The sequence below is a fragment of the Elaeis guineensis genome, chromosome 3 (assembly GCF_000442705.2).
Source record: "Elaeis guineensis isolate ETL-2024a chromosome 3, EG11, whole genome shotgun sequence".
Taxonomy (NCBI): Eukaryota; Viridiplantae; Streptophyta; class Magnoliopsida; order Arecales; family Arecaceae; genus Elaeis; species Elaeis guineensis.
The window spans coordinates 85,247,681-85,272,789 of record NC_025995.2 but is presented as its reverse complement, the minus strand read 5'-3'; the positions used below and the strand labels follow the sequence as shown (position 1 = coordinate 85,272,789).

Here is a 25,109-nt window from a genome sequence, read left to right as displayed (position 1 = left end):
CATGAAACAAAAGAAATGAAGAGAAAAAGAATTGTAAGAACAGACAGATTGGCAGAAGAATCCCATCTTCTTGGTTGTGCATGTTGTTGTGTTCCTTTTTTTATGCACAAGGCTTCTTGCGCTACATGATGAAGACATCTTGGAACGTTCTGGGATCTAGGTAGCAGAAGCTAAAGGAGCTTGTATGTGGATAACCAAGCACACGAGCTTCTGGCGGAAGTGTAAAATAGAGGTTGAGGAAAAAGCATAGGCAAATGCTTGTCTAACATAGGCAGAAAGTGGTTCAGTTATACCTTTTTCCTTGAAGCAAACTTGGAGACCATGTGTCTGAAAGGGAAAACATATCTGGAATTAAACTGCCAGAATAAAACCAACATGACTCTTCATGAACATTTCAGGCCCCTTCATTTACTTGATGGCATATCCATAGCTTTCTATATTTTAAAAGTTGATAATATCACATAACAGTGTCTGTATTTACATTTATCTGGCAAAATGCTGACTTAAATATTTTATTCTGAAATATTCCTCTTCGTTGACTAGTTGGTTACCTTTTCTAAGCAAATGCTTGTTAAAAATTAATGTGATACTGTAGCAAAGAAAAGAAAAAATTAATGTGCTATGCACTTTTTCATTTTAGAGTTGAGAGATATGGGCACATCCTTGATGCTTTTCTTTTATATACTTGCTTTGATATTTATTAAATATTGTTCCCCATTCAGTCTCATATAGGGAACATAGCTTTGTTTCATCTGCACAATACTCAACCAGATTTTCCTCTGTTTGCCTATCCCCTTTCAGGCTTTCTACAAAATGCAGTCCACTAGCTCATCAAGGTTGCTAAGAGCTTTCATGCAATACCTGTGGTGATCCCAACTAATGTAATCAAATATAAAACCCTAAACACCTAAGCAGCCATTTAAATGACTATGCAGAGTTTAACCGCTTAGCAACCAACTAAACATTATATGAAAGTGTAAGCATACACTAAAAAGCCGAAGTGGTCATTTAGTCTTATAAGCCATTATAGTAATAATCCAGCAGTTGATTCAAACACTTAGTATGTGCTCCATTTACTTTGTATGACTATTAAGTTGATGATTTAAAATGTAAAATATGCAAGCTTCCATGCATCTTCACCAGACATCCATGATATGCCTTGATTTTATATAATACTGCTTTATTTCATAGTCCACAATATATAATCTATTAAATGTAAGTAGAAATGTGGTCTTCTGCCTTACCAACACTAAACACCAGCCTTGTTCTATATGATACATAACATATACAAATTGTCTCAATGCTCGAAGTAGTCTATAGAGAGAGTTCAACAACCATCCAACCATTCTGGCAACTATACTTCGAAATTTTGATGAAAAAGCTAGAACCCTGTAACAAGTTAATAATCCTTTCAATTAAATACACACAAGATTGTCAAAATTATGAGAAAAAAATCCATCTTTCATATGTCATAAAATTCCTCATAAGAGTTCTAGCTATATGCAAGCTGCATATTTAGGCAGCTTAATATCAATTCTCTTGTTCAATAAAATTGTATTTTATTTTGTCAATGGTCAGACTATCAAAACTTTGATCAAGAAAAAAGAAAAAAAGAAACTGATTTTCAAAATTAGAGGAAAACATAAGCAATCACTGTGTTCAGATATTGAGTGAAGTTAATCTTCCATAAAGTTGATGACAAGTGAAGGTTGTGTTTCTTTTTTGAGAGCTAGGATAGTAAGAAGCCTGCTCAAAATTGAGTACATGATTCGAACCCAGGTGACTGGTATCAACGCTCAGTGACTTTACTGACTGAAGTAATTAGCACCCTCAGGTGAAGGTTGTGTTTCAGTTCACCATTCTTTTATTTAATCCAACTTTTCAAAGTTGCAAATGGTTCAATTGTTTAAATAGGAAATTGAGAATGAGATCATACACAAAGCAGGTGAAAATTTTGTTATCTTTGGTTTTCTTCTCACAACATAGGTTTCCATTTCTGTTTCTACAAGATTTTTGCGGTCTACATTGCATAAAAACACACCTTACATGTCCCATTTAACTATATTTTGCCAAAGCTGAAAAGGCTTGAATTACAGAACTACCAGCCCTCACATTGCATCGGTAAAATCTTCTATCCACAAACCAAGCAAGATCTTATGCGCAGTTTTGAATAAGACACAATGAATAATATCAGAAAAAAATAAAAAGAAGAAAAACAACTCATAACATGAGATTAATCAGAACGAAGTCTAGAAAAATTTTATGAATTTTTTGAGCAAATAGAAAATGTGAAGAATTTTGAAGCCCGCAGTACGACTATCAAATCTAAAATTTAGACTACTCAATCGTTCACTCCACAATTATTACAGAAATAACTAAACTGACAGAGAATTACCAGCAGGCCAATCAGAACTGGGAGTTGGTGCGTGGAAACGGGGGAAGACGAAGCACGGCTTGCTCGGTCTCGATGGGGTCCGACCTCAGTATCTATGCCCCCCCACCCCAAAAAAAAAAGAAATCACACACATATTAGATCAAAGTAAGAGATAAAATCAGATCAAGACAGAAGGAAGAGAGTGGAGAGAGAATGTTTTTAGACGGACGGGGTCGCGAAGGAGTGGCTTGGTGTCATCTTTCGCGGGCCTAAATGGGGGCTTCTGCTTCGTGTTTCGCCCGGCAGCAGCGGTGCCTTCGCCTCCGGCCGCGTCGCCTTCTCCAGCCTTCCTGACTTCCATTGGGGTCCCACCGCCGAAGCCTTTCTGCATTACTATGAAGAGAATGGAGCAGCTGCGCGCTGCGCAGGGGGATTTTAAGGGGATTTCCAGATCACTTCACCTGGTGAAAACCGAGTTGACTCATTGACTCACCGATCCCTGAGTCGGAAAGATTAAATCTGCGTGACCGGTTTTAGGCCGCTTCCATGGAAGTCAAGATTTGGTTTCATGAACCTTGGTTGTCAGTTTGGGGTATGGATCCGAGCTTGTCGCTGAAACTTGGGTCTGAGTGCATGCATCACAATATGTTGAGACCTGAATAAAAGTAAAATCTGATCCAATCGAAACAAAGACTGAGGCTTGAGATTGTCAATTTGATAGTCCTAATTGTTGTCATTAAAGTTAATAAAGCTCTATGGTGTGAATATCAAAATTTAGTCACTTGCATCTGGTTAATTTTAATTGTAAGGTTGGGGTATAGCAGCATACACCAAAGTACGTCTCTGGTTGAATTAGTGCTCGAACCGAGCATTGGTCTAATCATATAACAACTCTTGCTTGTGTTCATGAATTTAGGCTATTGGATCTTATATAGACAGATTTTTCATGGACTAAATTACGTCAACTCATGATTATTGTTAGATTTTGAGTGGGATCATTTGAAGTTTTTATACAAGAAAGAACTATGTTGCTCTAAGGACTCAAGCATACTTGTTTTAGATTATCAGATGATAGTTGCTAAATTTTTTATTTGTTTAATATGATATAACTCTAAGAAAGAAATATGTTGTTGTAAGGATTCAATAATACTTGCTTTAGATTATCAGATGATAGTTGCTAAATTTTTTATTTATTTAATGTGGTATAACTAATAGATTTTTCCTATTTAATCATGCATTATGAATTAGGAGTATGATCAAGCTCATCTTGAAATTATTTTGGAACACGAAATTAGATATAAGAATTGATTTATTTAGTAAGCTTGATGTAAGCTTCAAGCTTGAATAAAGGATAGTTAGAGCTTGAGTTAAAGTTTACCATGATTATATTCATTTATTAAAGTTTAACATGATTACAATAATTTAAACAACCATTATAACATTTTATTAAATATGTGCTTCCATGCTTGGATATGTTACGCATCCAATCTGGGAACTTGTCGTATGATATTAGATATATTTCTAAAGGTCTAGTTTAGCACTAGAAGCAGATTTTAGCTGGGCTCTCTTTTATAAATTACGACTTATAGTTCCCGAGTTGACTCACCCGAGTTACATTGGCACCGTGAAGGTCTCGGTCCAATGAACCCCCGGTGAGCGTATCCACGGCCCTTGAGTACCCTAACACTGGAAGGGGTTTTGGCGCCATAGACGCGACTAGTGGGAGCACTACACGAAATCAGAGAAATAGAGCGCTAGCGAGGGAGAGAAGGGCTTCAGCGAACCCCGAGCTTCCGATGGCGGAGGCGGCCGCTCCCATGGAGATTGACTGCGACACCCCGCCGGCGAGGCCCAACAAGGGTGCCCCCTCGGCCCCGACGGCAAGTCCGCCCCCTGGGTTGAGAAGTACCGCCCCCGATCTCTCTCCGACGTTGCAGCCCACCATGATATCGTCGACACCAGTAACCCCGTTGCGTTCCTTCTGCTTCTTTCTTGGTTCCGTTTTGTGGTTAATGGATTTTTTTTTTTTTTTTTTGCTTTTACTGCAAGTTGATCGGCTGACGAACGAGAACAGGCTGCCCCATTTGCTTCTATATGGGCCGCCGGGGAGCGGGAAGACGTCGACGATCTTGGCCGTGGCAAGGAAGTTGTATGGCGAGCAGTATCATAACATGATTTTGGTGCTCAATGCATCTGACGATAGGGGAATTGATGTTGTTCGACAGCAGATCCAGGATTTTGCTAGTCCACGGAGCCCCTCCTTTGGGTATAAAGAAATTGTATTAATTCCTATGCATTCTTGTGTTAGGATTCTTTAAAAGCAATTGATTCTTCTTGGATAATTTTGTTTTGTTCATGTTAAAGTTTCATCTATTATTTCTAATAGTTAAAATGTGCACAGTGATGGGAATTATTTGAGCGTTCTTGTGGGTTCTTGTGGTCCGTATGCTTGAAGATAGACATGCACTGCTTCAAAATTGATATATGGAGACCGACAAGCATTGAGAGACCTGACAGAAAAAAATGTAGTAGTTGATGAGAAAGCTACGATGAATTAAACATTTTTGGATAAGGGGGTGGATATTAAGTATCCTTTAAGCAACTTGGGATATTTACTTAGCTAAGTGATGGATGAAGTCCTCTTTCTATTTTTGACTTGGCACTTTTATGGTTTTGATAGGAGAAAAGTTTGATATGCAGCAGAATGTGGACATAATGGTCATGTATTAGTATGGTGCATTCTGTGGTATGTGCTTGTATCTACTCACTGATTTGCTGATATGGGGTGGCACTGCATGGTATAAACCATTCTGCAAGACTGTACATACTGTAGTATAATTGGCGTTAAACCTTGGATAAGTGAAGATTTTTGTTGTACAATTGAAGTTAAGACGGAATGGAGTTTGTGTCAGGGTTCTTAATCTTAGGAGAGAAATCTCAGGTAAAAGTGAATTTATGTGAAATTGTGAATAGATTTTGGATTTTTAGGTGCATAAATGAGTAACATTACTAGGTATGGGGAGGTGGAGATTGTGCCTAAATTAAGATCTTCTTTGGATTTATCTTGTATTATACTTGAAGCTCAAATCTGTGTATTTGTTTGCGCGAACATGTGCCTAGAGCCACTTGTCTTTGTGTGTCGTTTTCACATATCTTAACCATCAAGCCTTGTTACCTCTATTGGGGACAACTCTATGGACCAATGTGATTTATCAATGCCTGAAAACTTTCCTTATGGTGGTTTCAACTGATAGCATTTTTTGTGATTTCCCACTGAAATTATCCACAAAATTCTGGACGCAGCATTTGGATCGATACGTTAGACCTAATAAAGAAGGGAAACAAATCTCTACACAATTTATCATTTCGAGAAGCTTCTGATAATAAGAATTAAGGGATCTCTACGTGATGCCCCAATTGGGTAGAGTCATGTCCATATTTATCTTCTCTTTCTTAAGGTTCTTGACATTATTACACTCTTAAATAAATATAGCTAGTTCAAGCATGCATGGACATCTTAAACTAAGTGCCTTAATGTAATTAGAGAATGCAAGGGAAGCATAAGTCAGACTTCTGTTTTTAGACAGCTGAAACTGAATGTATAAAAAAATGAAAAAAAAAATTATCTCATCAACATATCATATAAAAAAATGATAAAGATTTATTAAAAATGCTCAGCAAGAAAGGGCCATCATTTTCATTTTTAGGGACAGGAAAATCTCATATATCAGTTCATTATGCATATAATTTTAGTTAGGAATTCTATGTAAGGTTAAAAAAACAATACAAATGATCTTGAACTACAATATTTGACTATACATATATGCATTACAATAAAGGAGGAGGATTTTCAATGCAAGATATAGCAACATCTCTCTCTTTGAAAGGAAGAGACAAAAATTGGATTGCATGTCTCAGTAAGCATCTTGATGGTTGGAAGCAAAGCATCATCCGTCCATCACATTGATCATATATGACATGTATAAATGATTCATTTAACTGAAGCAAAGAAGTGGAGATTCAGTTGCAAAAAGTTTTAAATAGTAAACACTCGGTATCTTGCGAGTCTAGCTCTAATATATCTCTGAACATTAAAACTGATATCTATCATATGTTTCGATGAGAAAATATGAAACTTCATAGGATGGAAATCCTATACAAGAATTCTCTTAATCATTTCACCTTAAGTATTGAAAGCAAGGTTTTGAAAACTGGTATCGGTGACTGTTTCGATCACCAGTCGGTTCCAGTACCGTACCAACACACGATACGGCGGGCATATCGGCTGAACCGGCATGCCATTTTTTTTTGTTTTTTTCTTTTTTTTGGGAGGGGAGTGTCCACTCAAGTTTTTATGGATTATTTAATATTTTAAAGTCCAAATTGATATTTAGTAGTATTTATTAGCTTGTCATATATCCTCCTTCTTATCTTTCCTTAGCATAGTATCAATCCTTTATTGCTTGGAATCTTGCTAGAAAATGTATGTGTATGCAAATTGTGGATAGTGGCTCCTGTTGGAATCTCTCTAAAAGATTTTTTCTACTACCAAATGCTTCCAATATGGATGCAAGACAGTTGGTGCTTCTACTAGCGGGCTCTCTAATCGAGTATGTCCTCCTAAACTTGCAGTGCTTTCTAAGCCTGACCCGTCCTCATAAGTTGACGGTTCAAATCGAGCTCTATGCCTGGCTATCTCCTCTAGCTACCACTGATCATCTAAGCTCATCTGAATAGCAGTCTCAATCTGTACTTGCTCATCATCTGGAACAGATCCTTTCTCTGACTCTCTGGAGTGATGAAAAGGTGGCTCTGCTACTTGACGGTCCACTTCTGCCTTCTTCATCAAATTTTTTTCCTTTGTTGCTTTAAAATCAGTAAAGTATTTCTTCATTAACTGAAGGACCTCTTATGGATGCTTACAGCACATAGCTACATCTGGATAGCTGCCAGCTATATGTTGCTTCAATCGTGTAACTCCTTCATTGAATTCTATGCTACATCATTTACGTCTCCAATGATGTCGATTTGAGAGCATCTTCCCATGCTCTCAATTAATGTCACGTTCTGAATCCTTTTTCTTCCTTAGTGGATCCATTCTTGAAAATTGATAAGCACATCACTTCAATGATTACGTAAAAATGATATATTTTGTTTACCTAATTTTTTTATATTTTTAAATTATTTATTTATTATTTATTATTTTTTAAAATAAAATACATTAAAAATTTAAAAAATTATGAAAAAATAATTGATTTTAGATCCATATAAAATCTTACCATGGATACTACATATAATTTTTTTAGATAGGGGACATGCATGAAATACTTTTTTTTTTCAAATTTAGGCCTAGGCTACTATGCGCAAGATGCATTGAAACATTGATAAATAGGCATCAAATTTATGTCAAAAGTAGCTTGCAAGTCCCTAAACAATAATTTGATTTTATAGTTATTTTTTAAATAATTTTTTATTTTAAAATATATTTTTAATTTAAAAAATTATATACTTAACAAAAATTAATGATTTTAGTGTCATTATGTAAATCATCCATAAATGTATAACATATATTAAAATCATGTCAAAAAAAAAAATTGACATGATTTTTCCTTGTTTTTTCATTTGTCCTGAATTTTTCAAAAAAAAGAGAGAAAGAGAGGAAAGAGAGATAGGAAGGAGAAACATACCTTAAAAGGCTTTAATCCACATATTCCTAGAGTCTTCCTGCCGCTCTCAGTGTTAGGGAGTGAGAAAGAGAGAGAGAGAGATTGAGAAACAGAGAAGAAGTCGAAATGAAGCCGAATCGGATGGTTCGGCTCGGTAAAGCTACATACCATCTGGTTCAAACCGAAACCATTCAGTTCGGGGCCGAACTGGGCGGTTCCTTTTTTTTTTTTTTTGTCGGCTGTCGAAAAGCGGGGCTGAATCGATCCAGTTCTGCGTCGATCCGGCTCGATACGCCCTGAACCGAACGGTTTGGTCCGGTTTTCAAAACCATGATTGGAAGACTGATAAAGAACTTTTTTACCTTCTTTAGTTATGTTAAATATTTTTTGCATGAGGCTTGATAAATGTTGGGGCTCAGACAAAAATATTCATTTTACATTGCCCATAACTGGAAATCCTGTACAAGAATTTTTTTAAAAAATTATTTCACCTTAAGTGTCTGAAGAGTGATAAAGAACTTTTTTACCTTCTTTAGTTATGTTAAATATTTTTTGCATGGGGCTTGATATATGTTGGAACTCAGACAATAATATTCATTTTACTTGCCCATAACTGTCAATTACTATTTACTAACAGATCCTTGTGTCCGCATGTGCCAGTCTGTGCTGTTTGGCATCTACTATGCCAGGCTAGACGGGCAAATGGCACAGGTGTGTGTGCAAGTGCCCTGCATGCCGGGGGGAGCTGCCTTGGTCTGCTCATATTGAACCGTGCCAGTTTTGTGCAGTTTACCTTGTCTTGTTACTGTGCTAAACTGCTTCAAAAGCCTTTTTTCTTTTGTTTGTTCTCATTGATCCACAAGGGCAGGATGTGAAGCTTTGTTCTCAGTTGCAAAGACACTGCAGTAACCTTGTTTCCATTTGATGCTATTTTTGCAATATCGAGCAGGATCAACATAGAATCCTTGCTCTGGACTTGGTATAAACAATTTTCAATGCATTTTCTTTTTCTTTTTGGTGTCCACAATTGAACCATGACTATTTGTTTGTCAGGGTCAGTAGAATGATGTATCTGCTCATACTAATATTCAAGATTTTAATTACTTTAAACTGGCTGTGAAATTAGTGATTTTTGTGAAGGAATGACTTTCACACAAAAGTCCCCTCTCCCCACCAAAAAAAAACCCATAATCTGGAAAGCAAAGCAAATGACATCTCTTTGGTCAATTTTCAGAAATATTATGTGTCTGATGTCATTGGTGTCATTGAGGGGTCACTTGGTATTTTGTGACATAATGCATTGATAGTCAAGCATGAATTGTCCAATTCTTATTATGTCATTTTTTAGTAGTTATTGATGTGTATTTTAAGCATCCAATGCCATTTTTTGGTAGCATACTGTTAGGGTGTGATACTATGCCATAATACCTTAGATAACACCTTCTAGTAATTGCCCATCATACACATCTTTATTTTTGATTGTAGGATATTGTTTCTTGATTTTAGTTCTTCCTTTTTCTCCAAAGAACAACATTTTTGAGCATTACAAAGAAGCTGTTGATGGTTTTGATTTTAAAAACCCAAAATGTATATCCTCCCTTGCCCATGCATGCTAAGCATTGGTGCATGAGAACATACCATGCTAAAGCTAGGCAAGACACTGGTATGCAGCATTAATTCCTTGGTTACAGGCAGATGTGATGCGGATGCACTCTACATATAACTTTCCATGTAATAGATCCAACTCTCTCTCTCTCTCTCTCTATCTCTCTCTCTCTCTCAGGTGAAGGTGTTTTCAGGAGCATGTGCTAAGATCACTAGCTACAAAAAGAAAAAGATGTTTACAATATAGTAGATGTTACCAGTATTATGTTCTATTTTTGTTATTGTTCCCTAGCAGCAAGAGGAAATTTTTGAGCTTTCTATGGAAATCTTCACAATGCATTTTGTAAGGTAGGTGCATTACTTTAAATGTAAATTTCATTGTAAGGTTTAAACACAAAAATTTTACTTGCCAACCATGTTAACAACTGAAGCACATCAAGGACATTTGTAGATTGATTTACAGGTCAAATGACAATGCTATGCGATTTTGAAGAAAAGCTAAGAAGGTTAAAGAGAAAATGGTTAGCAGAACTTTGGCAATATGTAACAAATTATGCAGTTAAAGCTGATATCTTGGATTAATTGGTCATCCTAGCTTTGTCATGTATCTGATTCTTGATGAGAAGTATTCTAGGTGTCAATTGGATTTGTTTCCTTTGCATTTGACGATATGTCAACAGTAGAGATGACTGTAGCAGAGTTAATGTTGTTTTGATGGGTTTTGGTGAAATTACAAATGCCAAAGTTTTAAAATGTGTATGTTGGAGGAAGTTGACAAATTAGCAGAGGTTGAAAGAAATAATGGATTAAAAATAAATAACATTTTGGTCATGTCCTTTGATGTCCAAATAGGACCTTGGTAAAGAGAGAAGTTCAGATTTGTGCAGAAATATTAATCAAGAAGATTTGATGGAAAAAAGTCTAATGTCTCACATTGTTGCCAATTTTTATTTCCTTTGCTTATGTGTTTGTAGATAGAAGATGACACCTCTCTAAGAAGATACAGCAAATTAGGATTTACAAGCTAACACTAGATAAACAGAATAGTGTTCCTTGGGAAAGACTGCTTGTCGAAAGTTTATGCTAAGTAATTTTTTCCTCTTGCTGACAAAATATGAACATGGCATGTGGAGGATTCAGTGCCTAGGATAGGAACCATGTGGTTGTGGGAATGAAGATATTTTACCCATCAAATCACATAGCATAAAGGTCATTCAATGGGGGAAATTTTGTCATGATAAGCTTGTAACAGCTGTTGAATCCTGTTATTGCTCATGGGGCATGGTTTCTGAATACCTGGGTATTTAAAAAATAGCATAACATGCATGTATGCATGCAAAATACGACTAACATATATACAATGTACACATTGCTCAATAGCTGGATATTTAGAAGTAGCATGACAAGCATGTATGCAAGCACAAACACCACTAGCATATATACAATGAACACATATCCATGTACACACACATGCAGATGTGTGACTTTATATCATTTGCATACCTGGTGGATGCTGCAATACTTCATTAATTATTAATGTTTCATGCAGTGCAAAGTCTTCTGTGAAATTGGTCCTTCTGGATGAGGCAGATGCTATGACCAAGGATGCACAGTTTGCATTGCGTAGAGGTCTGCCTGTAAAATCATTCACTTTTCTTGTTCATAGGTTTATGTATTCTCACCATCTTTATTCTTGTGATTTTATCTTTTTCTGCAGTGATTGAGAAACATGCAAAGAGCACTAGGTTTGCACTTATCTGTAATCATGTCAACAAAATTATTCCAGCATTACAGTCAAGATGCACCCGGTTTCGGTTTGCTCCACTTGATGCTACTCATATCAGAGAACGCCTTGAATATGTGATAAAGGTTGACGGGTAAGTTTTTCTTTTTCATTTTTGATTTAGTGTAGATGTTTGACATGAAATAAGTTTTGTATGGTGTTACTCCATGCTGCATCTCATTTTGAGGTTCTACCTTGCTTTCATAATTTGGTATTATATATCATTGCACTGTTTCGAATTTCCTTGACCATCTACCACAGGATAATTTACATTCTTTTCACATATAGTAGCTAATCATTTTTTTATGGTTTGATAAGATTCTAATAGTTTATATTCTAATAGATAATTTAGCTTTGTATATTGTCACATTCCTTATTAGATTTTGTTTGCCAACTTTTCAGACAAAAATGCCCTTAGTTTTTTTTTTTATAACAAAATCAACAACTTCTCTGCAATCATATCTTAGCTAAAATGGAAACTCTAGTCAATCAGTAAATGCCTCTCTCTTTCCTCTATTCTTCTTTCTTATCTTGATCGCTTGATTCATTCATCTTTCTTTAACCACAAAGCAATTAAACCATTAATGATCAAGGAATTTTTAAAATTTATTTTTTAATTGTTTAGTGTTACAGTTTGAAGCATTCCATGCCAATATGTTAGCATTTCCCTTTTAAGTTTATTTTTCTCATAATAATCTGTTTTGTATAACATCCCTTCTTATTTAGATAAAATCCCTTGTTAATTTGTATATAATCTAATATATATATATATATATATATATATATATATTAAAATGAAGGCCTCTACATTGGCAAGGCCTCCGTCTGCCACGTGGCTCCAATGCAGAGGCCTCCGCCTGCCACGTCGCAACTCTTGCATTGCCAGCGGTAGAAAACCCCACAACCACAGTGATTGGAGGGGTTTCTTAGGTTCTCACGTGTAGGAGACTGGATGCTTGATGTGGTTAGTGAGGTAGAGGCAATCGACAACGTGGATTTCTTCATGGCGGGGGTAGTGTCAATGATCGAGCAGTGGAGGGAGGGGGCGGCAGTGGTGGAAGAGGGGCTGGGGATGATGATGGCGGAGGCCGGCACAAGGGTGCTGTGTGCGGGGACCTGACTCGACCGTGGAGTTCTGCAACGGCGATGGTGGTGACCTCTTCCCTTTCGACCCCCAACCCCTCCTCTCCTCCGACGACGTCGCTGCCTCCTCCATCGCCACCGGCACCGCCACCGCCACAACCTTCTCCCCCCTCTCCTCCATCGACGCCACCGCCCTTTCCGTGGAGGACTGCATCGTTAACCCTAGCCATCTCCGCCTCTCTCTCGCCCTCGCATGGGCCATGGGGTTGCTCTTGTGATGGAAGGGAAAGGGTGCACCGCCACTAGCGGAGGCAAAGGGCAACATGCAAGTCTCCAACAGCGGGAAGTCGGGGGAGGCCTTCGGGATGAACACGGTAGTGGAATTAAGTTTATGTAAATGGTACTTAGGGACATCTTGCCTGGCCTAGGGACCGAACACATGGTTCCCAAGGAAATAGATTTTGGGTGGAAATGAACAGCTCAGATTACCCCACTTAATTTCTCCAAGTATATATTAAGCTTCTCACTCAAAATAGTGCAAGAAAAAAACCCACTCTGTTTCTTATTCCCTAGTTGGAGGAAGCCATCGAAGGGGAGTAATGGCGAGCGGCGCCATGGAGGATATGGCGGTCGAGCTCTGTAAAGAAATCCAAGAAATACACTACAACAATTGGAAAATGTGTTTTAGTCGAGGATCCTTAGCCTCGACTCGTGGAGTGAGGTTGGAGCAGGATAGGAGTGGATGGTTTTTTTGTGCGTCGAAAGCCACGAAATGTATGAGAACCACATCCGGGTCTGGAAAATTTCTGCCTCCATTGCGTTAAAATTCTCTACAAAATTGGCAATCATATCTGGAACACTTGATTTTATGACATTTGAAAATCTCTCTTTCCCTTCCATCAAAAAAAAAAAAATCTTCTTTCTAGAAAGACCATGAGATATCTGCCATTAATACATGAAATGCTGGCTCAGTATCCTTAGGAATATCAATTTGTTTCCTCCATTCAAACCTGAAGTTTCTAGGAGAGTTGAATGAGGGTACTTTGAATTTTTGTGCATAAGATTTTGATAGACCCAACACCTGACAAATAAGTAATCAATGGATCCATTCATTTCTCCACGCAGTGCATCCTCCTAAATCTTTCCAGGTTTTCTTTTTCAAATTTGCCGTGGATTTAAATGATTTTTAAGGCATAACCAATTTTGATCCTCTGAGGGACTGGCAGCATATATAACGTATTGGAAATTGGACATCTAAGGCCACCTTTATAGCATTAGCGGCATTCCCCATGACTTGGTCAACTCTATTCTGATACAACTTTCTCATGTCATTATATGCCATGGGATGCGATATTTTCTTAAAAAAATATATTTTATGTATCTAATGTTAAAAAATTTATAGATTAAAAACTCAATAAAATATAAAAGACATCAAAGATGATATCAAGTGTTCTAAATGGAGACATAAAGTCAGATTATTTAAGTAGCATGATAGTAAAAGGTAACGTAATCATTTTTTGAAACAATATTTTCAGCATCAGTGGTTTCAGAATGTTCATCATTAAGCAGATCGCAACCACTTATTTGCTTTCCGTGCACATCTCTTTTCTTTATAGTCTTATCAATAAAAGGATTTTCATCTTCATTTGCTTCAATCTACAAAAAAAGGTTTAGTTATCAATTATCAGAATAGGATATACAAAAGTATTCTACTTCAATTTTTACCCATGCATTGCATGGGGTTATAAGCAAGTAGAGTTTTAAAATTTACATTCATATTTTTCCCCTTAGACATGCATTACATATGCCTGGTTTATCTTCTTGTAAAAAGGCTGAAGATATTTAATGGTTTTTGTTTAACATGCAAATAGGTCAATAAGAACTGTGCTTGAACCACTTAAGATATATATTTCTTTTCCTTATATGTTTAATTGGTGTGCAGAATGTGTTTTGAAAATTATTATTAGTCAAGATAAATTTTATATTACATGCTGTAATGGTGCAACATTAAAGCTAAACAATGTGAAGTTTTTTTTTTAAAACAAGTTCCTTGTTGAATTGTCACTTATAACTCCATCAGTTTCTAGACTTATAGTAGTCAGTACATATGTACTAATGCCATTGTTAGGATAGCATTGCTGAACTAACCTATTCATGGTACATAACAATTCAAATTTTGAAAAGGATATTATTATTAGACTCAAGTCTGTTGAGGGGGATGTTTTCATGCATGTCACACCCAAATCCTATTACCTAGCATATCATTCAAATTTTATATACCTCAGAGCTCAGTGCCTGACTTACACACATCTTATTGTGCATGTTATATTTTAATTTAGTCGGTGTATTTCTAATGGAAAAGCCATGGAGGCCAGCATGCATTTTAGACTCTGTGGCTTTCTATGATGTCATATTAAAAAAAAAATAAATGCTTGGAGTCCAGCACCTATTCCAAAGTCACCTGTTCTTTTATGTGCATCTCTGTCCTTTCTTCACACATAAGTCAGTTGGAATTAGTTTTGATGTCTTTTGTCTGAGTTTTCTAGAACTTCCCTAGACAACTTTGTTATTGTTGTATATCTTGTACCATAGGAAGTTAATTTTGATGTCAATGCAACCTGTCTTTTCTAGAAAAAACTCAACTATTAGTTCTTTCTTGTTCTTGTATGTTTGTTTTGGTAGTCTTGATTATTATATAATTAACTATCATGATGACAAATTACCTAGTCAACTCCTGCAAATGATATAAATTAGGCTATCCCAGAATTTCATCCAAGGTCTCTACCTTTGCATGATAAAGTTGGTGGAGGGGCAAATTGACTTGTAAATTTGTCAAAGTTGAATCAAATACTCTTAGAGTTGAATTATCAACTATCTTTTGAACTAGTAAAGTAGATGGATCTATCAAAGTTTCGTAAACAATAAGATATGGTCTGGCATCCTATCAATATTACATGCATTGCAACATGAAATCATGGTGCTACATGAGGAGGCTATCAGTTTCATTTGATATTACAAGATATCTGGGTAAAATTGCATTTAGTAGTAGACATAAACACATAAGCATATTTAACTATTGACTTGTCCCTAGCTCCCATCTCTTCTCACTTGTTAGCTTGCTTACTTGCTGTATACCATGTTTTAAATACTAGGATGCAAGCAGAATGGGTCTAGCATGACCCAGTCCTAAGCAAGTTTTGTTTTTTTCATGTCATGACTTTAGCTAACCAGGTCAGGTCGCGTAGAGTCCATGCAAATATTTTAGACCCATTGGATTAGGTTTTGGATAGTCTAAGCGAATCATGACCTTAACCCAGCCCAATGCATTTGAGTCTGGGTTGGATCAGGTCTAGTTTTGGCTTCAACGAGTGTACATCTAGAAGGAAAACTAGTAATAATATGGATCAAGGTTTACAATCTTGGTATCGGATCTTATATCGATATCATGCTGTTACAGCATCGGTATGCTCCATATAGGGTCACTTCAGCATATGGAGGCTTGGTACGTGCCCTCCCCCCCCCCCCCCCCCCCCCCCCCACCAGTTGGCAAACCTTGTGGATAATAATTTGAGATGAATAAAAAAAAGGGAATTGGTGCAAAATATGACCGTCAATGTTCTCTACTAAAACCAATTCAACCTTAATTGAGCCTTGCACCTAAAATAAGTACCCATAGTACCCAACCTCCTAGGATCTTGGCTTGAGTTGGCTTGGGCTAAGCTAGATTTAGTTAGGTCATCAAATGTTTGACCCATTTTAGATCTGATTGGTCCACATCTTGGATAGGGTAGGAAAATATGTGAACCAGATGCAACCTGCTTATTCAAAGGGTCATATTTTAGGCTTAGATTGGGCATATGTTTTGGAATTATCGGTGGTTCTGGGTGTTTGGGAATCTTGGGTGGTGCTGGGCCCACCCAGGTCGAGATTGTGTTGGGTCATGAACCCATTTGCAGCCCTAATGCTAGCTTAAATCACTTTACCCGGCTCTAAGGGTCAGGCATCTGTTTATGGGTCTGTGTTCTTTTAATGCTGCTGCTAAATTTTTTCTTTTTTTTTGTGTGGAATTTTATAGTTGAATTTCTTTTCTCTTTCTTATATAGGTTATCCCATTTCAAAAGATATTTTTGGTATTCTGTTACTTTGACCCTTCTACCTAGTTTTATTATTGCCTTTTCCCAACCTATGTTTTTTTATAAAAAATTCTGTCGTTGGGATTGGAATGCTTCAAAGTGATTGAAACACCAACATGAGTCTTCAGTAAGCACCTGCTTTAGTGGATTTAGGTATCTGAAATTGATGATTGCAAAGTAAAGAGTGACATGATAATGAAGACAAAAGTTCAATGAAATATTCTGGAAAAATAACTTTCTCTGGAATCTACGAACATAGAGTCTATTTTAGCAAATCTTTGGTTAAAATTCAGGTTTATGTACAAAAGTCTTCTTTGAAGCTCTAATTTCATCTTTGTGTAAGGGATGCTTTCAACAAGTACAGCAGACAGCTTCCCAAAATTTGCCACTATTTTGTAAAGTCTGTTCGTTCCTCATTCTTTTCTTTTCTTTTTTTATTTGATTTTGTTGGTCAAGTCTAAAAGTAGAACAGCACTTCTTGATTGTAAGGATTCAAGTGATGTCCCATGAGACATCGGGATCGGATATCTTCCCATGTGTCGGGACAAGACTATCCTGCCATTGTCCTAGCATCCCGATCAGCACATCTTGGAACATCTCTTGTCTCAAGTTACAAGACGGGGTGGGATAGCAGCATGTCCTGTTCTATGGGAAAACTAGGACAGTCCTGTCCCACTGGATTTAAAATCTTGGTTGATTGTACTAAGTAGTAATAATTTTCAGTTGCTAACATGCTACCAATGTATTAATTGCAGCTGGTTATTGAATTAGTAACTTATGATCTTCTCATTCCAGGCTTGATGTGGCTGAGAGTGGCTTAACTGCCTTGGTACGGCTGAGCAACGGTGACATGAGAAAGGCTCTGAAGTCTGAACATATTGCAGATTATTTTCCCTTAGTTCCAAGTATTAAAAATGCTCTTGTCTTAGTCAGATAGGTTATCTTCTAATGGCTGACTTGGCATTTTATACTTGAAATCTTACTAATTTTCCTTGAATAACAAAGTCGATACAATTCAAATTTTCTTGTACCAAGTCAGCTTATCAACATTTTCTTGTTTATTTGACTAGGCTGACTAATATTTGCATGTTATATCAGCAAATGGTGTATAACAGTCCTAGCAAACTGCTGACAGTCTTAGACCAGAAAGAATCCTTATTGACCAAGATTATTCTAATTAATATCCCAAATGGATGTTAATTGGTCTTCACCAACCTTACTTGTAGAGCATGTCTTATTCTTCATTGAAATCAATTAGCTAATCAGGTGCATTCAGCAATGTTTTTCCCAGAAAAATGTGACATACATCTAGCATTTTAGCCAGAGTGTCAGAATTGGTGAAGGGACTTCTGCTGAAGTAGGGACCAATGAATTTGCATCAAATTAAAAGTGTCAAATAATCACATAAAAAACTTGAAATAGAAAATTATTGAGAACATTGAAGGAAATGAAAATATCCTTAATGGTTTCTACTTTCTACAACTTCAACAAGAAAGGGGAAAGAGGTCTCCACACCAATATGCCCCCTACAGAGAGGAAGCCAAAAAGAGGCAGAGTGCTGGGATTCAATGGTTTCAAGAGGTGCAAAATACACATCACATTTATGTAAAAGTTGAAGACAAGAAAGTTGCATTCCCATAATCTAATCATTGGCATTATCTTAAGTAAAAAGACGTACTTCAGGGATGGTGAGTTTTTCATGTTTTACCAACACAAAATTGGGAACAGACGTACATCAAAAAAAATCATAGGCTCCTCATTGGATCGGGAACAAAAGGAAACTTTCTTTGAAGTCTAATAAGGGAATTTAATTTCTAGAGAGTAAGAGGCCAGGGCCCTTGTCACCCTCCTTTCCTACTAGTTTGTCCTTATTACCGTATGGAACTATCCTTGTCCTGTCAAGAAAAAAAATTAGTTCATGGATCTTCAAATAATTAAAGTCAGGCTTAGAAATTAAATAATTTTTGTTCTTTAGAATTTTATGTCACATACTTCAGTTTATCAGCTAACCAGACTATGATATGTGAATTCAAGAACTATGGACATGGGTTTTTTTACCTCTTCCCAGTAAGTGCTAAAATGATTTTTAGTAGTAAATATATAAGGCATCCATGTTGTACGAAAAAATTGACAAAAATTTTTATGCAAAACATGATCTCCAATCATTTGGATCAAACATTAAAACATGTCCATCAATATTCCAATTTGTTTCCAAGCTTAACATGTTTTCATCCATTACAAGTGCTGAAATGGTTTTCATCTTTTACACCTCTATGTGACATTTTATAAGATGGTCATGTATCAAATGAATTACTTTGTACACTATATTATGAAAAAGTATTATATGAATTATAGAGCTCTGCTCATGGGAATGCGTATGTCACTACCAGTTTGCTTGCATGTTTTCTCCACCCAAATGGACCCATGATGCAAAAAGAAAAGCTTAAAAGTCTTGACTACTGATCTACTGAATTTCCAAATCTCCAGATAAGCATTGCATCGCGAGATGATTAAGTTTATTCTTGTATATGATGAAAAAGTTCCTGGGACTACAAGTAACTCATATTTTATTTGGTCACCTTTCGATTAAGTATTTATATTTGTTGTTGGATTGGCTTTCACTTTTCTTTCTGATGTGTTTGTCTTTTTTACATCAGTATTCCTTTTTCTGAATTTGACAATGAGGTAGTTTATCCCTTTAATGTGGACAGTCAACACATATGGCTTCTCAACATGTGACAGAAGAAGCTGTCTACCTCTGCACTGGAAACCCAATGTCCAAAGATATTGAGCAGATAGCCTATTGGCTACTTAATGAATCATTTGCAGCCAGTTTCAGATGTATCCTACCTCATGCACTGCTACTTTTTGATGCATAAGATTAATTTGAGTGGTGAACCTATTGTTCTGTACAAGAATTGCAACCTTAGCTTTGTTTAGATATATCTGATATTAAAATGAGGAAAGGACTGGCCTTGGTTGATATTGTGAGGGAGGTTACAACGTAAGTTACTCATGATTTTCACCTTACCTTTTCTTTGTTGTGTTAGCTAAATCATGTTTGATAAATGGTGCTCCGGTTTGTTTTCAAGATCCAAATGCCATCAGATGTCCGAGTTAAGCGAATCAATGATTTGGCTGATATTGAGTATGTACCTCCTTTATCTGAGTTAAGCTTATCAGTTTTGTGGCTAATATTATGTAATTCCTACAATTGTGGATTTTTCATCTTCTGGTCATAAGGTGTGAGTTCTTAAGTGGTCTCAATCCAGTCAGAGGTCTAGCATTAGCCGTTTTTTTTTTCAATTAGGATTTGTACCCTGTACTGACCAGTATAGTTGATGGATCAGATTGGACCCAATACTTAATCCAGATAGTGACTTAATCCGATTTTTTTTGATTGAGTCTTTTTTAAATGAGTTGGCTCATGTTACATCCAGTGTATGAGATCCATGCTCAACCAGTTTTCATTATGTCTATGTTTCAGACCAAAATTCCCTGGAAAAATGTATTTGGTTAAATGATGATGTTACCAAAAAAAAAAAAGAAGAATTTTTATTGGAAAAGGCCAGAAAAAAAGAAGCTGCCAAGTTTCTATAGGTGATAGCAATCTGCATGTGGACCATGGATTAGTTGAACCTGTGAAATGCCCAAGCACCTGCCTATATGCATAAATTGGATCTTGATGATCAGGCAAGTTGAAAGAATTAGTATGGACTTCCCTGATTACCCCCCAAAAAGGACTGAATATGCTCTAGAAGTCTAGATACAGTTCTCTTATATCCTCATATTTGTTTAATAATTTTTTGAAGTTGGATGTAATATGGTGTAGCAGTATCAACAATGAGGGAACACTGAGCTAGTTCTTTTTAACCTGATGACCATATGTTATTTCAGCTTACCCTTTCTAAACTGTAACAAGGACCATTAAGCAAATATCTCTGCAACTAAACTGTAAAATCACATATAAGATCCAGAGATAGTAAGCACATTTAGTTCAAGAAGCTGAATACAGAGATAAATGCAGAGGTCTAATTATATTTCATCTAAAGACAATTTAGTAAATCTCTACTGCGAATTCCAATCAACAAGACAAGGGAGGACATCTCTGTATATAGATTGAAAGTATACAAGATAGATGCATGAACCCATACTTCATTTTGTTTTTATTTTTTAAATTTCATCTAATGCTCATCTTTTCCTATTACTGCTGCGTTCCTTTTTACTGATATTTCTTTTAATAACCATGTTCCCCGGTAGTGTCTACATATAAAACTTCTTGAGATATCCCTAGTAAAACTTGTATTGCAGTAAATAGTTACCATTGGTTGCTTTATATCAGTTTCAACAAAAGGTCACAACATTTCCCAGATAACCAGTATGTATGAAATTTGTGGATAAGAAGTAACTGTGAAATCTGAAGCCAAATATGTGTGTTGGTATATTTCAAATTACCGGCGGGCTTTATGGATTGAAAGAACTAATGTTTGAACAGGTTTATTGGGCAATCTTGTCAATTAAGTTTTGCCGTCAGCCTATTCCTGCTTGTCCTGCCAATTCCTTAGGCCATACAAGGATGGTCACAACTTATAGTGCAGTAATTAAGTGCTCAAGGCTTCAAGCCTTTCAGTTTGGCTTGTCATGGGTTATGTGTACCGTATCTACCATCACAACCAATAGAAAGGGAATATCTCTGCTTCTGGGACCATAGAATCTGAAGTTTCATGTTGTGCACTTTTTATGGGTTTCAGAAACTTCATTTAGCTCGAGACTATACACTTTCTTATTCCTTTAGCTGATTTGACAAGCTTTGTGGCTATTGTCTGTTGTTTAAATCTTTCTACTATGTTTGTTTGCAGGTATAGGTTGAGTCTTGCATGCAATGATAAATTACAGCTTGGATCACTTATCTCTATGCTCACAAGTGCTCGTTCTGCTCTGGTTGCTGCTGCCCAGTGAACTTGCATTCTGATGTTGGTTTTGTTTCCTTGAACATCTTTTGTCACATGGTATGCTATAGTTGAAGGCATGATGACCCTCAGTCCCTCCTACCGACTACGTTGGGCTGAGCGAGTGTGATCAATATAGTTTGTGTGCAAAGGCTGACTGATAATGCAAGGCAATGTAGTTTTTAGCTAGACTGCAAATGTAAGCTATTTTATATGTGGTTCACCTAAATAGAACACAATCATTTGGTGTAACTTGTACTTTATTTAAAACATTTTTTTTCTTGCACTGTTGAAGATTAATATAATTACCCTTTTTTTGGCATGGGCAGGCATATTACACAGGTAGATTTAAGAAAACAAGAAATCCATTATGTCTCATATCTGCTAACCTACCCCAGAGAGGTGGAGCTGCATCACTGCTTCGAGGCCATGTTAGGGTAACAATACAATGTCTGAGTTTGACTGAGTTGGCCTTGCAAATCTACTGCTAAGGCTTGGTTTTTTTTTTTGTGGGGCTGGGGGGAGGGGGGTACAATACTTTGCTTAATTTAATTCTCAAGTAGTGATGAGAAGAATGTAGAATTTATTGAATACCTATTTAGTTTTTTGTTAATACAAAAAGTGGTCGAGAAAAGTCATAACAGAATGTATGAAAAGTTATAACAGAATTTATCGAGTACCTCATAATACTTTTTACAATGTTCTTTCTGTCTCTTTTTGCTGCTAGTAGGAGTCATTGCTTGGAAGTCATTGAAAAATTTGTATCTGTTTAATCCAATAGAGTCTCAATATTTATATGAATACAGGTTATAGTTATCCTAATTTATTTTAGCTCAAAATATCTTAGTTTCTCTTAATAAGGCCATAATCTTGGGTGTATGTTAACAGTTAAGAAAATATGACCTAAGATAACTTAGGTTGAACTCATGAAAATAAATTATCTTAATCTTGCAATGAATTTATTTTTCATCAGAGATGAAAGAAGTTATAGAACAGTCTCAAGAGGAATAAGCCTTCATGGACTACAGATGTAAGCATGTTGTGCATGTTCAACTGCACTTGTGGTAGTATATTCTGAATTAAAAAAAGTGTCAAGTCGTATTTTGCTTTGAGGCTTTTCTTTGTAAATGATGGGAGATTCTTCAAGTACTATGATGTTGTATTATAGAGAAGGTTAGGAGCATAAAATGACTGTTGCAAATATAAGTTTTGCGGTGAACTTTTTGTTGCTGCAGGAGTGTGGGTTAGGAATTTAACCAAAAAAGTAGAAGTGCTGGAGAACTTGATAGGTACGTGGATGTGTAATGTAACGTCAATAAGGCCCTAAGGTTTGTATTGAAGGATTGGGAAGGAGGTGAGAAAGGCATATGGTTATCTGCATGAATTCGATGGGAGAGAGCATTTACAACTAATGTGGCTTTCAATAAATACTAATCATATGGAAGCAACCGTCAATTCTATATTCTTGGATTACGGCAGTTAGATTGCAGTTATGTTTATAAGTGCTTTTGCTTTTCTCTCTATGCATGTCGTAGTTTAAACACTGTACTTTGGAAATTTCTGTCGTTGCAATTAGCTATTTTCCATGCAAAGGTTGCAAATGTAAATCAGAAAATCCTAATAATATTATTAGTACTTCCAAATAATATACTAAATATGATCAGTATTTGTATGCTTGAGGTTCATTGCTTAGTGTTAAATCAAGGCATCAGGGCTGTTTTTATGCATGTCAGTTCAAAGACATCAGTTGTCTGCTCGTGTTTGTCAATGCATGTCTAGAACGTGAAAGCTAATAGATTCACAAAATCTTTTGATCAAGATGCCTCATCAATTTATATTGTAGAACCTATAATTTTTAGATGTCCACCTTAAATGTTCAAATTTTTGATCAAGGTGCCTGAAGGTGATGTTTTGATATTTGAGACACTACTTAAGTAATTTACTTATCGGAGCATGTTGCATATTTCAGAGGGATATCCATCTGGTGGATTAATATGCTTAGGTATTATTGTATTAACTTCGGGCACTTTTTTTAATGAGTACCCTGTTGCAAAACAAAGTTCCTATTTACTTGTCACCTTGCATCATGTCACTTGTTTAATATTAACCTAGACTCGTTCGGAACTTAAATATTCTAGATATACATGATGATGTCATAGCAGAAACATTACTGAAACTTGGAAGTCAGACGATAGAACCAGTTAATGCTTCCACTCCTATACCCGAGCTTTACCACCATTTACCACCATCTATTAGCAATTGGTAACACATGCTTCTTTTCATTTTTCTATGATTTAAATCCAGATTTTCAAAAGTTATCAAACAACATTAAGATGAGTTTGCAGTCATCAACATGGCTTTTCCTGTTTCAGAGTTCCATACAGATTGTTGCTGAACGAGGAATAAACTTGCAAGCTGTTATTGAAAGCATACATTTATTCAGGAAATGGTATGCACTGCCTTTTTTTCACTCTTAGAATTTTAATGGAAACTTTTGAAGAAATGTTACCATTCTGCTTTTAGTGGAAGTGGAAGCTTTTGAGTTTTTCTTTTTAAAAAAAAAAAATCTTATGTGTTTCTATAAGCATTACATGGATGTATGCCATAGATTATTAGTAATAAACTATATGGTTGGAAATATTCTGAAGAGATAACTTAAGTGATTGCAACTTTTACTGCTTTTATTTGTAACTCACTGCCTCATTGCAATCATGTCAGACCATGCTGCACCTACAGGTAGGAATTTGAACTTGGCCTAAAGATGATGTCTAAAGGTAGGAATTTGAACTTGGCCTAAAGATGATGTCTAACCATTCTTGTGGCTTGTATTTGAGGATTGAATTCCAAAAAACAGAACGTCTCTTCATCAGGCAGAGTACAATAAACAGATACCTACTACATAAATCTTAAAGTAAATAAGAAATAACATTTTTAAATTCATAAAATCCTATAAATTAATTTATAACAAGATTTGAAACAATTCAATTTCCATGTCACCCACCCAAATATTTTCGATCTTGTCATCTTTTATCCAATCTAATCAAACCCCAAGACTATTTGGATTAAGCCCTAAGAAAAGATTAACATTTTAAATACGGATAAAGTATACTGAGGTGATCCAAAACAAATGATATTACATATAACATAACGAAAAAATTAATAAAAAATATTTAATTAAGTTTAAAATTAAAAATAACTGACAACTTAAATTTCAAATAAAAAATTTTTTTTATTAAAAATATGATTTAAAAACAACTACTCAAATAAGATAAAATGACTCAATTACTCTTATAATTATAAAGTAATACTATATTATTATAAAATAATACTATACTATTATAAAAATAATATTACACTATTATAAAGTTATACTACATTATTATAAAGTAATATTGCATTATTGTAAAGTAATATTATAATAAAAAAATACTACGTATAATATTATTTGTAAAAAAATACTACATCAATATAATATAATAAAGCAGTACTGTATTATTATAAAAAAATACTACACAA

The 25,109-nt window shown here is 35.8% G+C and overlaps 2 protein-coding genes across 6 annotated transcripts; one reads left to right on the top strand and one right to left on the bottom strand.

The window, feature by feature from the left end:
- Positions 1–1,135: 1,135 nt before the first annotated feature.
- LOC109505637 (uncharacterized) lies at positions 1,136–2,779 on the bottom strand. The gene is made up of 3 exons (XM_019849210.3): positions 2,604–2,779; positions 2,396–2,487; positions 1,136–1,389 (listed from the first exon to the last, which is right to left on the bottom strand). Exons 1-2 carry the CDS (start codon positions 2,763–2,765, stop codon positions 2,407–2,409), a joined length of 243 nt encoding a protein of 80 aa, XP_019704769.1. The 5' UTR covers positions 2,766–2,779; the 3' UTR covers positions 1,136–1,389; positions 2,396–2,406.
- A 1,264-nt stretch (positions 2,780–4,043) lies between these two features.
- On the top strand, positions 4,044–24,626 carry LOC105041887 (replication factor C subunit 3-like). Of its 5 annotated transcripts, none has more exons than XM_073253885.1 (9): positions 4,044–4,640; positions 11,195–11,274; positions 11,363–11,522; positions 17,440–17,473; positions 19,356–19,485; positions 19,585–19,648; positions 19,737–19,792; positions 21,504–21,792; positions 21,923–24,621. In XM_073253885.1, the coding sequence occupies exons 1-8, from the start codon at positions 4,171–4,173 to the stop codon at positions 21,512–21,514; spliced, it is 1,005 nt and encodes a 334-aa protein (XP_073109986.1). In that variant the 5' UTR covers positions 4,044–4,170; the 3' UTR covers positions 21,515–21,792; positions 21,923–24,621. The 5 variants fall into 5 exon arrangements, with proteins under 5 accessions (XP_073109986.1, XP_073109987.1, XP_073109989.1 ...); XM_073253889.1 differs by lacking the exon at positions 19,737–19,792 and having other exon boundaries at positions 4,118–4,335; positions 4,424–4,640; positions 21,923–24,626; XM_073253886.1 differs by lacking the exon at positions 19,737–19,792 and having other exon boundaries at positions 4,046–4,640; positions 17,440–17,549; positions 21,665–21,792; positions 21,923–24,623.
- Positions 24,627–25,109: the final 483 nt, after the last annotated feature.

Bases quoted from the DNA above. Each gene is read 5' to 3' on its own strand.
- LOC105041887 (XM_073253885.1), top strand. From the start codon at position 4,171: ATGGCGGAGGCGGCCGCTCCCATGGAGATTGACTGCGACACCCCGCCG. The intron at 11,523-17,439 runs GTAAGTTTTTCT...TTCTCATTCCAG, and splicing joins TATGTGATAAAGGTTGACGG to GCTTGATGTGGCTGAGAGTG. The intron at 17,474-19,355 runs GTACGGCTGAGC...TAATGTGGACAG, and splicing joins AGAGTGGCTTAACTGCCTTG to TCAACACATATGGCTTCTCA.
- LOC109505637 (XM_019849210.3), bottom strand. From the start codon at position 2,765: ATGCAGAAAGGCTTCGGCGGTGGGACCCCAATGGAAGTCAGGAAGGCT. The intron at 2,488-2,603 runs GTCCGTCTAAAA...GGGGGGGCATAG, and splicing joins AGCCACTCCTTCGCGACCCC to ATACTGAGGTCGGACCCCAT.